The sequence below is a fragment of the Vipera berus genome (genome assembly GCF_964194415.1).
Source record: "Vipera berus genome assembly, chromosome: 3".
NCBI lineage: Eukaryota > Metazoa > Chordata > Lepidosauria > Squamata > Viperidae > Vipera > Vipera berus.
The window spans coordinates 5,115,876-5,132,100 of record NC_138204.1 but is presented as its reverse complement, the minus strand read 5'-3'; the positions used below and the strand labels follow the sequence as shown (position 1 = coordinate 5,132,100).

General features: G+C 42.8%; 1 protein-coding gene across 4 annotated transcripts in view; it reads right to left on the bottom strand.

Annotated features, from left to right (window-relative positions):
- The window catches only part of SLC2A4RG (SLC2A4 regulator), a 55,748-nt gene that overhangs the window by 16,055 nt on the left and 23,468 nt on the right, over nucleotides 1–16,225 (bottom strand). For all 4 annotated transcript variants that reach the window (XM_081323762.1, XM_081323764.1, XM_081323765.1 and 1 more), the window contains exons 3-4: nucleotides 11,948–12,057; nucleotides 8,718–8,953 (exon numbers count right to left, since the gene is read on the bottom strand). In XM_081323762.1, the coding sequence (XP_081179888.1) occupies nucleotides 8,718–8,953; nucleotides 11,948–12,057 (346 nt within the window). The remainder of the gene's footprint in view (nucleotides 1–8,717; nucleotides 8,954–11,947; nucleotides 12,058–16,225) is intronic.

Below are 16,225 nucleotides of genomic sequence, written 5' to 3'. Positions count from 1 at the left end.
AAATTGGACCACTCATCCCGTCTCAGGATTCCAAAGGCCCTCCTGGAGATTCAAGTTCTACCTTTGGTCAAACACCTGGCGAACCTGACTCTAGAGAGAAATGCATATTATATGCAGAATTCAATTTGTTTATTTATTTTGGTCACGTTTATGCAGTGTATATTGGAGATGGTTACCCTTTGAGAGCTGTATGCAATGAAATCTCATTTTAATGTATGCTGATTAGTATACATTCAAAGTGACAATAAAGTTATTATTCTATTCTATTCTATTCTATTTTCTGTAATTTCTATTCTATTCTATTCTATTCTATTCTATTCTGTAAATCTATTCTGTAATTTCTATTCTATTTGTTAGGCATATGGTGTTAGCCTACAATGTTGGGTTGAAAATATATTAACCATAATGCTATGGCTTTAAGAAGTTAATTGGCCAATGGGTGTGTAAGTGTTCTCATGGCCATAAGAGGAAGCTAGGAACGTAGCTTCTCTCTCTCTCTGAATTCACTGCTTTCTACTGTTACTGTTTTTGCTCTGCTGTTGGTTTACTACTGTTGTAAACCTGAACTGTGTATTGACCTCTGGACCGGTAAGAAGACTTTGTAGTTTGGATTACTACTTGGACTGTTGCTATTGTTTATGACCTGGACTGTTTATTTTTGACTGTGCATTTTTGTTCTTACACCACCTTAAAGTAAACTACTTTTTGTTTTTATAACTCAGTGTATTCTTGTGTGACTTTTACTGCTCTCAGTGCCCTTCCTTGTCTGTGCAACTCTTTGGTAGCACAAGGAGACCTCTGCACAACAAATTCCATAACACTGGTTATGGGCCCAGGCCTGTACTGAGAGTAAGTACACACAGTATTCCTAGCTGAGTTTGTGTTAGCTATTTGGTGTAAAATGGCACAAGAACTGTTGTCAGGCATCTCCTGGATAACCCGGTTGGATGGGACAAACTATGTTTCCTGGTCCACAAAATGCTGCTTGCTTTTGCGCAAGGAAGGACTATGGGCTGTTGTAAATAACCCACCAGATACTACTGCTTGGGATCCAGATGATGAAGAGGATGCAAAGAAGTTAGACGACTTTAAAAGAAGCAATGAGAAAGCTCTTTGCATTATTGGACTAACACTGAATGACCAGCAGCTTGTCCATATTCGTGGTGAGGAGTCTGCTGCAAGGTGTTGGGATGTTTTGCGAAGGCTTTATGTTCGTGACAGTGTGGGTGCACATATACACCTTACACGTAAGCTGTTTAGGGCTCGTCTGCAGAAGAATGGAGATATGCTGACCCATTTAAATTACATGAAGGCAACTTTTCAAGAGCTTCATGAAAAGGAGCTGATTTTTTCAGAGTTGCATCAGGTCTACATTATTCTGTCATCTTTGGATGAGAGTTATGATGGATATGTTTCTTCTTTGGAAGTCCTGACCAGAGAGGAACTGACATTGACTAACATTACTGGGAGACTGCTGGAAGAGTCCAGAAGGAGGCGTGACAGAGACCAGCTGAGAGAGACACAGCCACGAGAGAAGCAGCAATTCACCACTGCTTACAACGTCAAGAAATGTTATTCTTGTGGGGCTAGAGGGCATATAGCCAAATTCTGTAGAAAGGGTAAAAAACAGAATGTGAATAGCAGTGGGAAGGCTAAGAAGGGCATTGGTTTGGCTATTTCTGGTGAACCAACATCCAGAAACAATGAATTGTGGGTTGTTGATAGTGGGGCTTCACAATGCATTACTAAAGTGAAAAAGAGGTTTGTTAATATGAAAAACAGCAACCAATATGTTTCACTGGCCAATGGTTGGAGGATGAAGGCCTCTGGTGAAGGTAATTCCTATTGTCCATGCATTGATGAACAGTTACCTATGTTATATATACCTAAACTAAGATTCAACCTGTTATCTGTAAGGGAATTGGTTAAAGTTGGGTTTGTGGTAATATTCAGAGGGGAGCAATGCACTATTGAGAGGAATGGAACCTGTGTAACTGCTAATTTGAAAAATGGTTTATTCGTTCTCACAAGTAACCAGGTTAGTACAGTTAAAGCTAACTCAATATGTGAGAACAAGAAGCCACATGATGAATGTATACATTTATTGCATAGGCGGTTAGGGCATGTAAACTTTAACTCACTACGTAAAACAGTGGAATTAGTAGAGGGAGTTAAACTGAAGCCATGTAGTAAGTATTTGAATTGCAATGCCTGTAATCAGGAAAAGAGTAAGGCAAGTCCGGCAAACAGGATAAACAGCTTCAAAACAACTGTACCTTTGGAAGTTGTGTTTGCTGATTTAATTGGACCCATGAAACCAAGTTTAGGAGGGTCATGTTATGTTTTAAGTATATTGGACCACTACTCTAGATATGGTTTTTGTTATCTGCTTAAGTCAAAGGCAGATACTTTCCAACAATTTGCAAACTGGCTGAAGTTCGTGGAGAGAAAAACAAAGAGAAAGGTTCAGTGCATAATTACTGATAATGGTACTGAATTTACAAACAAGCGTTTTGTTGATATGCTACAATCAGCTGGCATTGAGCATAAACGTTCAGCCCCTTATAGGCCTCAACATAATGCATTTGTTGAGAGACGTGGGCAAACGTTACAAGCCATGATTAGAACCATGTTAAGAGATTCTGGCTTAACAGATAGACTGTGGGGGGAGGCAGCAAAATGTGCAAACCATGTTCTGAATATAGTTGTTAATACTTCTACTGGTAAAATACCATATACTATATGGCATGGTAGAAGACCAAACCTTGATTACCTGCACACGTTTGGCACCCCAGCTTGGGTCCACATTCCTGCACAACTCAGGAGTAAAGGCCAACATAGGGCTAGGCAATTATACTTTGTAGGTTACGAAGCTAACCATAGATCCTATCGTTTCTGGGAACGAGGCACAACTAATGTATATAACAGTGCATGTGCAAAATTCCTTGAGCACGTTGGTTGGGATAGGTTAGAGCAAGAAACTGTTAATACTGATCCTCTAGTGTTTGAGGACTCCTCTGATAACGTAACTAGTAATGATAATGCATCTCCTGTAAATATGAAAGATGAAGAGGAGATAGGGGAGATAAAAAATGAATCAGAGGAAGGAAAGGAGTCAGAAACTCAAAACCCTGTAATTCCTTGGCGTTCAACGCGCATCAGACATCCACCTGATCGCTATGAAGCCAGTGTAATATGTCAAGTTAGTTCAGTACCTTCTAACTATGATGAGATCAGGATGTATCCTGAAAAGGAACAGGCATCATGGAAAGCTGCAATGAACAGGGAGTTGAAGTCTTTGCAGAATCTTAAGGTTTATCAGAAAGCAAAACTGCCACCTGGTGAGCAAGCTATAGGTTGTAAATGGATATATAAGATAAAGAAAGGAGTAGATGGAACTATAACCCATAAGGCACGTTTGGTTGCACAAGGTTTTGCCCAAACTACTGAGGATTATGACGAAGTGTTTGCACCCAGTCTAAGGGCAACTACTTTAAGAGCAGCTTTAGTATGGGCGGCTAAAAACCAATATATGGTTAACCATGTAGATGTTGAAACTGCATATCTACATGCTCCATTGCAACATACTATTTATTTAAGAATACCACCAGGATTGACCAGTGATAGAGACCATGATTGTTGGGAATTAAAGAAAAGCCTCTATGGATTGAAACAATCAGGCTATGAGTGGAACAAATGTATAGTAAATGAGTTAAGTGCAATAGGTTTTGTAGCCAGTAATGCTGATCCTTGTTTGTTTAGAAGGGAACACAACGGAGCATTATCTTTTATTTTATTATTCACAGATGATATTGCAATAATAACAAAAACTGAGTTAGAAGCACAAACTATCATTTCAAGATTGCAAAATAAATTCACAATTAGAAATCTTGGAGAAATTAGCCACTATTTGGGGTTAGATATTGTGAAAACAAATAGGGGTTTTAAGGTGTCGCAAGCCAGTAAGATATCTCAGTTATTAAAGAGATACAATATGGAAATGTGTAAACCAGCAAAAACTCTGATGGCTATGGATTTTAAGGACACTAATGTGGAGAGTCCTGTATTTGATAAGACTATGTACCAATCTTTGATAGGAAGTCTTATGTATCTGAGTAATTGGACTAGACCTGATATTTCTTACTGTGTAAATCAATTAGCTAGGTACAACAATAATCCAACTGTTAGACACTGGCAATCAGCTAAACGAGTATTAAGGTATTTGAAACAGACTATTCACTACTCGTTATATCTAGAGCCAAATCGTGAGTTAATCCTTACTGCATATGCAGATGCGAGTTTTGCCTCTGATTCAAACAGTCGTAAATCTACCTCAGGGTTGGCTGTAATGTTGGGTGATTCTTTGATTGGATGGAAGTCTATTAGGCAAAAACACATAAGCTTGTCTACAATGGAGGCTGAATTTTCATGTCTATCAGTGTTATGTACAGAACTGCTAGTGTACAAACAACTATTGTTAGATATGGGTTTAAATGTAAATGATCCATTTATTGTATATGAGGACAATCAAGCTGCAATAAAGATGGCTAATAATGCTGCAGTAAGAACAAGATCTAAACATACTGATCTTCGTTATTTAAATGTCAGACAATGTGTCAAGGATAAATTAATACAGCTAGAGTATTGTTCATCTGATGTAAATATTGCAGACCATTTTACGAAGGTACAAAGTGCTGTGAAACACAATGTTAATTGTGAAAGAATGTGCATAAGATTGTAAGAGTTATATATTATTCTACCCAAAGGGGAGAATGTTAGGCATATGGTGTTAGCCTACAATGTTGGGTTGAAAATATATTAACCATAATGCTATGGCTTTAAGAAGTTAATTGGCCAATGGGTGTGTAAGTGTTCTCATGGCCATAAGAGGAAGCTAGGAACGTAGCTTCTCTCTCTCTCTGAATTCACTGCTTTCTACTGTTACTGTTTTTGCTCTGCTGTTGGTTTACTACTGTTGTAAACCTGAACTGTGTATTGACCTCTGGACCGGTAAGAAGACTTTGTAGTTTGGATTACTACTTGGACTGTTGCTATTGTTTATGACCTGGACTGTTTATTTTTGACTGTGCATTTTTGTTCTTACACCACCTTAAAGTAAACTACTTTTTGTTTTTATAACTCAGTGTATTCTTGTGTGACTTTTACTGCTCTCAGTGCCCTTCCTTGTCTGTGCAACTCTTTGGTAGCACAAGGAGACCTCTGCACAACAAATTCCTTAACACTATTCTATTCTATTCTATTCTGTTCTGTTCTGTTCCGTTCCAATCTAATCTAATCTATTCTGTAATTCCTATTCTATTTTATTCTGTAATTCTATTTTGTAATTTCTATTCTATTCTATTTTCTGTAATTCCTATTCTATTCTATTCTGTAACTCCTATTCTATTTTATTCTGTAATTCCTATTCTATTCTATTCTATTCTATTCTATTCTATTCTATTCTATTCTATTCTATTCTATTCTGTAATTCCTATTCTATTTTATTCTTTAATTCTATTCTCTAATTTTTATTCTATTCTATTCGGTAATTCCTATTCTATTCTGTAAATTCTATTCTATTCTATTCTATTCTATTCTATTCTATTCTATTCTATTCTATTCTATTCTATTCTATTCTATTCTATTCTATTCTATTCTATTCTATTCTATTCCATTCCATTCCATTCCATTCCATTCCATATTCTATTCCACTCCATTCCATTCCATTCCATTCCATTCCATTCCATTTTCTATTCCATTCCACTCCATTCCATTCCATTCCATTCCATTCCATTCCATTCCATTCCATTCCATTCCATTCCATTCCATTTTCTATTCCATTCCACTCCATTCCATTCCATTCCATTCCATTCCATTCCATTCCATTCCATTTTCTATTCCATTCCACTCCATTCCATTCCATTCCATTCCATTCCATTCCATTCCATTCCATTCCATTCCATTCCATATTCTATTCCATTCCATTCCATTCCATTCCATATTCTATTCCATTCTACTCCATTCCATTCCATTCCATTCCATTCCATTCCATTCCATTCTCAGCAACAATGGAATTGATAACAGATGGACAGGGCTTTCTTGACCAGATGAAAGTTGTGCTTCGGATTATAGGTAGTCCTCGCCATACAACCACAACTGAATTCAAAATTTCTGTTGCCAAGTGACACAGGCGTTGTGTTCTGCCCCACTTTGCAACCTTTCTTGCCCTCATTGTCAAGTGAACCTCTGCACCTGCCACGTTAGTGACCCCGTTGTTAAGTGGGTATGGCTTCCCCGTTGACTTTGCTTGTCAAAAGGTCACAAAAGGGGATCACGTGATTCCAAGCCACTGAATCTGTGTCATGTGGCCCAGAGTCTGAATTGCAATCATGTGACCACGGGGATCCTGCAATGGTCCTAAGTGTGAAAAACGTTCCTGTCAACTTTTTTCAGTGCTGTTGCAACTTTGAACAGTCCCTAAGTGAACTGTTGTAAGGTGAGGACTACCTGTATACAGAAACTCTGTTTACAACAGGGAAACGAGATGCAATTGTTGGGGAAATTCCTAATTAAAAATCTTAAGGAAAAGTTTTATTATTAAAAGTCAAATGAGGCTATTTGACCTGGATGGATCAAATATAATAACTGAGGTGATTGGTGACAGATAAGAAGCTGTTGCAGACTTTACAAATTAATAACAACAACAGGTGGTTAACAGATGGCTTTGAAGGTGTGTGTGTGTGTGTGTGTGCGCGCGCGCGCATGATGAGTAGCATGGTGGCCTACTGCTGAAGATGCTTGCCTCTCATTCGGAAGTTTAGTTTGAGAGTTCAATCCTAGCTAGTGGCAGATTTTTCTCTCCCAGGGCCCAAAGAAAGAATATCTGCTGTGAACTCCACGTAGGTGTCAGGAAGGGCATCCAGCCAGTAAACGCTCAGCTCCCATCGCACAAACACACACACTCAAAAATAGATAAGACGCATAACGGGTCAAATTGGTTGCAAATAGATGTAGAGGTTTATAATTTTTTGGGACCCTATTCGCAAGGGGAAAAAGTTATCATTGTTGCAATAATTTTATCAGTATTCAGTTGGGTGGCGGGGGGGGAAATATGTATGTTTGTTTTGTGTCTTTTGATTCACATTTCCCCCCAATATTTTTTGTCTAAACCCGTTTTGTTTCTGGGGGGAGGGGGAGTTTGTATTTTAAGCTTCTGAATAGAATAAAAAAAAAGTATTTCAAAGGAAATTGAGGAGGGTCCCTTTTAAGCCACTAGTCCTGCTGCCTATTTATTCTGCTGGGGGCTCTGCTGTCTCTTATCTCATTCTCCTTTCCTCCGGTCCTCTTTCTCACACAGCATCACAGCAAGAGATAAGATAGATCTTGTCCGCAATTGTTTTTACTGGGTATTATTACTGACACTACTGTTGTGGACAAGTTGATGTTGAATTTAATTACGGCAGCAAGACTTTTAGTAGGGCAATATTGGAAGAAGGAAGAACTGCCGACTATAGAAGAATGGACTTTAAAAGTTTCCAACCTGGCGGAAATGGCAAAGATCTCAGCGTATTTGAAAGACCATTCGCAACAGAGATATTTTGTGGAGTGGAGATGGATTGATTATATCCAGAATAAATATGGGACTAAAAAGTTTCATTTAGCATTTGAATAAGTATTGATGTGATATTTATATGGCTTGTAGTTATTTTATAAGAGTTAAAGTGCGATAGATTTAATAGTTTATTGTTGTTTGCATATGGTAGACTATGATTGTTTGTACTTTTATACCTTGTATTTAGCTCTGGGAAGTCGGGGAGGGGGGAGGGGGAGGGGGAGGGAGGGAGGTGTTGGGGAGGGTTGGGGAGAGGGGAGGGGGTGGGGAGGGGTTTTGTTTTGTTTTGTTAAAAATATAATGTACTGTAAAACTTTTCAGTAAAAAAAAAGATAGATCACTTTTATTGTCATTTTTTACTGTGGGCACACTGGCACATGTTAAAAATGAAATTCTGCTGCCTGCTCTCAAAAGTGCACACACACACATAACACACCTATAAACACGCTATATAGCACACCTGTATATACCTACACCCTTACATATACATACATCTAAATATTAATCACTGTCCATCTTGAATACATAACAGAAAGAGGAAGCTAGAGAGTTCACAAGGTTGATACTGTGTGGAGCGAAACTGTGGCAGAATCGGGATGTTCTGCTTCAGATACCACGGAGCCCCCTCCTCCCAGAAGGGAACAAGGAAAACTGGTTGTGAAGAGAGTGTGTCGTGTCCCAGACAATTCTGCAGACCTTGCTCCAGCATTGCTTATATGCCATGTCCTGGATGGGACTGAACTGCCAATCATCTTTTCAGCTGTCCTCACCACTTTCTGCAGCGCCTTCCTGTCCGCAGTAGGGATGCTTCCAAACCAGGCTGTGATGCTGTATGACAGGATGCTCTCGATCGTCCCTCTGCAGAAAGTGGTGAGGACAGAGGAAGGAAGATGTGCTTTTCTCATGCGACGCAGAAAATTGCAGGCGCTGCCGTGCCTGCTTCACCAGGGTCTCGCTGTTCAGCGACCAAGCCAGCCTACCCGTTAGCTGCACACCAGGAATTTGATGCTGGTAACCGTCTCCAAATTTCTGGGATAATCAGGCAACCTTCACACGGGCTCAAACCTGGAGAAGCTTTCCTCACCACCCTCGGATCTCTTCTCACCTTCCTCTTCCTGGGGACGGGTTCCCCAAAGAGAAACTGCGTGGCTTCTGTTTCCTCCAGTTCAGACTGCAGGGAAGACAGGATGCTGGTCGTGATGTCGGCGGTCAGGGGTGGCGAAGGGGTGGAGGGGGTGGAAAGGTCGCTCGGGGGATCCCAGCTCCCGTCTCCGCTGTGGTTGCTGCTGGAGCAGCTGGAAGACCTAGCGGGAGCTTCTTTCCACGCGTCACAGTTCATTTCTGTCGCGGGGGGAAAAAAACAGGTGGTGAGGGCAGAAGGCGTCCAGCGTGAACAATCAAGATGCCTGGGCATAAAGTTCAACAGGAAGTCCTCAATTTACAACCACAAACTCAGCCCCAAATTTCTGCTGTTAAGCAAGAGAGTGATTGAGTTATGCCCCGTTGTGCCACCTTTCTTGCCATCCCTGTTAAGTGAATCACTGCCGTTAAGTTGGTAACACGGTTGTTAAGTGAATCCGGCTGCACCACTGACTTTGCTTGGCAGAAGGTCGCAAAAGGGGAGCACGTGAGCCCCAGGACACTGTGATTAAAGGCCTAGAGCAGGGGTAGGCAACCTTGGCACTTTTATGACTTGTGGACTTCAACTCCCAGAATTCCTGAGTCAGCATGGCTGGCTCAGGAATTCTGGGTATTGAAGTCCACAAGTCATAAAAGAGCCAAGGTTGCCTCCCCCTGACCTAGAATGATAGAGTTGGGAGAGAGCTCAAGGAACATCTAGTCCAGTTGTCCTCAACCTCAGCCTCTTTAAGAGGGATGGACTTCAACTCCCAGAATTCCACCGCCAGCCATGGGGACTGAGGGATTCTGGGAGTTGAAGTCCAACTGTCTTCAAGTTGCCAAGTTTGAAAAACACTGAGGCAATCCAACCTCAGCAATGGGCAAGAGAACCAGTTGTTGATATGGCTGGCCAGCTTTTCCTTCAAATTTCTAAAGATGGATTGTTCCCAACTACACAGCTAGATGATTGCAAAGCAGGACAAGAAGTAAAGGATGGAAACTCATCAAGGAGAGAAGCAACCTTGAACTAAGGGGCAATTTCTTGACAATTAGAACAATTAATCAGTGGAACGGCTTGCCTTCAGATGTTGTGAATGCTCCAACACTGGAGATTTTCAAGATTTCCATTTGTCTGAAATGGTGGGGTCTCCTGCCTGTGCCAAGGGGTTGGACTAGAAGACCTCCAAGGTCCCTTCCGACTCTGTTATTCAGGGGCAGATCTTAGCACCAGGAAGCTTTTCCCGTGTATCACAAAACACCACAACAACACATCCTTAATTCCCTGCATTGTTTTCTTCAATTTGGTTTCGTTCCTATTAATTTTATTTCACTGGGGCACTTCAAAATTGTTATGAGACACCAAAATCGTTTTGGAATTGGTGTTTTTTTGTTTTTTTACGGTAGGGGAACCTATAAATAACAAAAGCACACAAAACCAGCCAAGAGTCATAAACAACACATACTGCATGGCAGATGTTTATATTTAGAACTTTAATCTCTCTCGCTCTCTTTCCCCCCCACCCCCACCCTCGGGTGGAAAATATTCTCGCCACCCCAAATCTTAGCTTGAGACTGTTATTCAAGAGTTGGGAATAGTAAGCGAGAAGGAGAAACAGACCCCAAGTTTTAAGGCCGATACAGGCTTTGTATCAGACATGCCAAAGAGCAAGGGTGGGCAACTAGAGCAATTGTATGACTTGTGGAGCCAGCACAGCTGGCTCAGGAATTCTGGGAGCTGAACTCCACAGGTCGTAAAGTTGCCACGGTTCCCTGCCTCCTGCCAGAAGTTTTAAGACCATAAGAGAATGCTGGGAGTTGCAGTCCACCCTGTTGTGATTCAGGGTCAGCCTGTGGGTTCGGCAGTTGGGTCGGATGACTCAGAGGAGGAGGATGGGGGTGTTGAAGAGCTTGCTGAGGGGGTTGGACAGCTTGATGAGAGCCCTCAGCCAGGCCCCTCACACCTGGTCACGACACAGACCCAGCTGTGTGAGCCTGACAGCGTGGATGAAGATGACCCACAGCTGGCCCTGTTCAAGGACGCCCGACGCAGGAGGCAGTCAATCAGGAGTAAACAGAGGAAGGCAATGGGGCTCCTCGGAAGGAGGCAGAGAGAAGCCACGCCCTGAACTGTATTTAAGGGGGAATGCGTGGGAGGGCTGGTTTGCTGAAGGCAACCGCTTGAAAAGCTCCTGTTTCTTGGTTCGTGTCTTGTTCTATTTGTTTTTGTAGCAATAAATTTGGCAGGCGTAATTCCAGCCTCTTGCCTTCTTGTAAAAGGGGTTGTCCCTGCCTTTTCTGCAGGGCCGGTAGCAGGCTGGTACAGAACACACCCAGCGTCAACTTGCCAAGGTGGACAAAACACTGCCTTAAGGGAAAGGGGGGGCTGTTCAACAATGACTTAGAACAGTGTCAAGAATGACACTTTGGCAGCTACATGCCTCTTCCTTTCGACTTGCCATTAGAGTTGGGGGTGGGGTGGGGAAGTGTTGCTTTAGAAGTGTTTAGCTGGAGAAATGAAACCCTGCTGAAGACGACGAGAGCCTGAACCACTTCCAAGGACACTGCCGCAGGTGTGGAAGAGAAGCGGACGGTTCCCATAACAAAGTGACGTTGTTTACAAGGACGACGTGAAAAGGCAAAGGGCTTGGCCGAAGAGAGTAGGGTTTAATTCTATCATCTGGTGGTCCCGGAACCTCAGAGTGAATTTCACTTCGGCAGTAGCCACGCCATGTCTTCAATAAACCGTAAGATTTTCGGAAATGGAATAAAGCTGGTTATTTCTTCGGATCCTCCAGCTGGATGTTGCAAACAGTTCATTTTGTGACCGTTTGAAGTTACGATGACGCTGAAAAAAAGTGACTTGTGACATTTTCGACCCGCACGACATCCTCCTGGTCAAGTGATTGAAGTTGACAACTGGCTCCTATTTATCACGGTTGCTGTTTCCTGGAGCCATTGTGATCTCCTTTTGTGAGCATCTGACAAACAATGTCAAGGGGGAAGCCAGATCCGCTTAACAACCATGTTACTAACTTAACAACTGCAGTGATTCACTTAATAACAGAGGGAAGAAAGGTTATAAAACGGGGCAAAAATAACATAACAAATGTCTCACTTAGCGACACAGACTCAACTGCGATCGTAAGTCGAGGGCTATCAGTATATCAGACCCCCATCGACCCTGATTGACCTCTTCCCCTCCCAGTTGAGGCATACCTGCACTGAAACCATTGGGGTGATGGCCCAGCACCACGGGGCTCGTGGATAGGCTGGTGAGGACTGCGGCAGCCATGACTTCGTCGATCCCTGCCTTCTCCGTCGGTTTTCTGTAGGGCAGAGGGAAAAAGAAGCGTCAGTCGGAGCCCCATTACACTCGATCCAACTCTGCCCAGGATCCGATGAACTGGTTCTCTGGGATCTGCACCTTTGGATGGCCACCTTGTCGTGGTGACCTTCTCACAAGTCTAGGCCAGCAGTCACTGAGAACCTGTATGGATGATGCCTACAAAAAGCAACAGATGGAAACTAAGAAGAGACTAGACATCCAGCTGTCTGAGACGGTATAGGTTCTCCTGCTTGAGCAAGGGGCTGGACTAGAAGACCTCCAAGGTCCCTTCCAGTTCTATTGTATTGTATTGTATTGTATTGTATTGTATTGTATTGTATTGTATTGTATTGTATTGTATTGTATTGTATTGTATTGTATTGTATTGTATTCTATTCTATTCTATTCTATTCTATTCTATTCTATTCTATTCTATTCTGTCCCGTCCCGTCCCGTTCTACAATCTGTTCTGTTCTATTCTACTCTACTCTACCCTATTCTATTCCATTCTACAATTATTCTGTTCTGTTCTGTTCCATTCCATTCCATGATTTATTCTATTCTATTCTATTCTATTCTATTCTATTCTATTCTATTCTATTCTATTCTATTCTATTCTATTCTATTCTATTCTATTCTATTCTAAGTGAGATGCCTACAAGAAGCAATGGATGGAAACTAATCAAGGTCAGAAGCCACCTAGAACTAAGGAGAAATTTCCTGACAGTGAGAACAATTAGCCAGTGGAACTACTTGCCTCCAGACGTTGTGAATGCTCCAACACTGGAGGATTTTAAGAGACTGGACAGGTATTTGTCTGAAATGGTATATGGTTTCCTGCCTGAGCAGGGGGTTGGACTAGAAGACCTCCAAGGTCCCTCCCAATTCCTGTCATTTTGCATCCAGCGTCCTGGTATCTGGAGACCTCAGGCTTATTTTTCTTTTATTGGTTCCTAGGACAATTTATACAACCCATTTATACTCAAAATAGGGTTATCGTATCGTGCAAAACTTCTTCTAGACGTACCCTCTCCTCTACAACATCATTTTTGAACTGCCTTCTGATTAGGTAATCGGATTCGCTTAATGGCCACGTGGATTCACTTAAGCCCTGCAGATTCGCTTAACGAAGGTGGTCCAAAAGGTCCTAATTGGGCCTTGATTCACTTAACAACCGCCTTCCTTAGCAATGAAGATTCTGGCTCCAATTGTAGTCATCGGTCAAGGGCTAACTCTCCTTTGCAGGCAGGGAACCAAACAACACCCCTGTGAGGTAGAAACAGCAGAATGCCCTTCTAGAGGTGAAATGGTGAACGTCTTTACATAATCTGGATCAAGGTTTTTCAAAGCTGGCTGTTTTAAGATATGTGGACTTCAACACCCAGACTTCAATAACCAGCACGGGGAATTCTGGGAATTGAAGTCCGTAAGTCTTGAAGTTGCCAGTGTTGGACATCCCTGTTCTAATAAGGCAGACATGTCAAACACAAGGCCCGGGGGCCAGATCCGGCCCGCGAAGTGGTTTCATGCGGCCCGCGAAGCCATCCTGGAAACAGTGAGGGAACAGCCCCCACTGCCTTGGCCCTGGCCCAGAGACCCTCCTTCTGCCAGAGACCCTCAGATCTGCCCCACTCCTGCCCAGGCCCCATAGGCACCCTTGATGCCAACGATGTAGAGCTGGCCACGCCAGTAGGCCATATGCACTCTGGCCACACCCACCCAGTAGGCCACGCCCACCCAGGCCACACCCACCTGCCCCCCTGAGGGCAACCGCAATGCTGATGCGGCCCTCAATGAAATTGAGTTTGACACCCCTGGAATACACCCTGGAATACACCCCTGGAATACACCCCTGGAATCTTGAATGCTGATGGCTCTACTCTTTCTCTGAATCTGTCTCTCTTCTCTCTGTTGCTCTCTAGCTCCTGTCTGTCTGTCTGTCTGTGTCAAAATCCATTTATATCACATTCATAAATGTATGTTTAAAACATTATCCCCCCCCCCCCATGGATTCTGCCATCTCCCGAGGAAGGAGGAGCGGATGTGGATTCAGCCTGCCTTAGGTTATTTCAAAGACCAAGGGAAACCTTTTGAACTGGGGGAACAAAGGGGAGGGTTAGGGAAGGAGGCATCTGGCCTGTGTCTTCATTTGAATCTGTAAAGGAAGGAGGCAATAACCATAAAGATTCGAAGTTCCCTTTTTCCCACAAAAGGGATGACACGAAGTAAAATGATGGGGGGCTGACCAAATGGGGTTGAGGGAAGGGGGGTTGAACCGGGAACCCTTTATAAAGTTTCAATCTGTAAAACAATACCAAGTCCTGTCTTGGATTTCCACAACCAAGCATGTCCTAGTAAAAATTCCTTGTGGACTAGAACTGACTCCAAGAGTTTTTTGTTTTCCTAAGACGTGGATTGGGGTGGGTCCTGACAGTCTGTCTATCTCTCTATCTGTCTGGCTTCACTGCCTTGCTTGCCGAGATGATTCTAGGCCATGTCAACTTTGAACCAGTCAGGATCGAACTCCTGGTAGTGGGCAGAGTCAGCCTGCAACACTACATTCTTACCAATGCGCCATCACAGCGCCATCTGTTGATGGATTGAATGAAGGAATGGCAATATCAATAGCGCTTAGATGTATATACCGCTTCACAGTGCTTTATAGCCCTCTCTAGCTGTTTACAGGGACAGCCTCTTGCCCCAACAATCTGGCTCCTCATTTTACTGACCTTGGAAAGATGGAAAGCCGAGTCAACCCTGAGCCGGTCAGGATCGAACTCCAGACTGTGGGCAGAGTCAGCCTGCAATACTGCATTCTAACTACTGCACCACCATGGAAGAGATATATAGACAGACAGACAGACAGACAGACAGACAGACAGACCTCTCTAAGCAGTTTACGGAGTCAGCCTCTTGCCCCCAACAATCTGGCTCCTCATTTTACTGACCTTGGAAGGATGGAAGGCTGAGTCAGCCTTCAGCCGGTGAGAATCGAACTGCCGAAATGCTGGCAGTTGGCAATTAGCAGAGGTAGCCTGCAGTACTGCATGCTAGCCACGGCATTATCACAGCTCTTATATTTACAATAAGACATACTTTAAAGAACCTTGCCGGCTGGGGAATTCTGGGAGTTGAAGTCCGCAACTCCTAAAGCTGCCAAGGTTAAGAAAAACTATTTTAAATCCTTTTGAGGCTTATACCATCCCATTAACACTCTGGAACTTCTTGACGCAGGTTCCAGCTCTGCCCTGCTCTGGAATGAGGCTTCCAAGCACCCATTTGGCACAGCAGCCTCACGCAATGTGCCAACCGGCCCATGATGGCTTGTTTAGCCAACTGTGTTGCTTCGGCACAAGCCACAAAAGCAGCTCCAGAACCCTGGGATTGCAGAACAACGATCAGACCTATAAGCACGACACATAAAGAGGAGTCCAGATTGCACGAAGCTTAGAGCGATCATAATCCAGTCCCAGGCCCCCCCCATGAATAATTCTCCAGAGGTCTTCCTATATAATAATAATAATAATAATAATAATAATAATAATAATAATAATAATAATAATAATAATAATAATAATAATAATAGTTGGAAGGGATCTTGGAGGTCATCTAGTCCAACCCCCTGCTCAGGCTGGAAACCCTATACCATTTCAGACAAATAGCTGTCCAATCTCTTCTTAAAAACTTCCAGTGTTGGAGCATTCACCGCTTCTGAAGGTAAGTAGTTCCACTGGTTAATTGTTCTCACTGTCAGGAAATTTCTCCTTAGTTCTAGGTTGCTAATTTGCCAATAGGCAAACTATCTTGTCATTCAGCATACGTGACTTCGTGCTCTGGCAATAAAAACATTGGATATTTTTTTTAAAGAAAGTTATCTGCCAATAACTTTGGCAAAATTTAACAAGAACCGTAATTCAGGTGGTCCTCGACTTACGACATTTAGTGACTGTTCAAAGTTGCAACCGCATTTTTAAAAAAAGTAGCTTATGGCTGTTTTTCACACTTACCGACCACTGAAGCATCTCCGTGGTCATGGGATCAAAATTCAGACACTTGGCAGCTGACTCACATTTATAATGGATTACAGTGTCCCGGGAACACGTCATCCCCCTTTGAGGCTTTCTGACAAGCAAAGTCGATGGGGGGGGAAACCAGATTCACTTAACGAC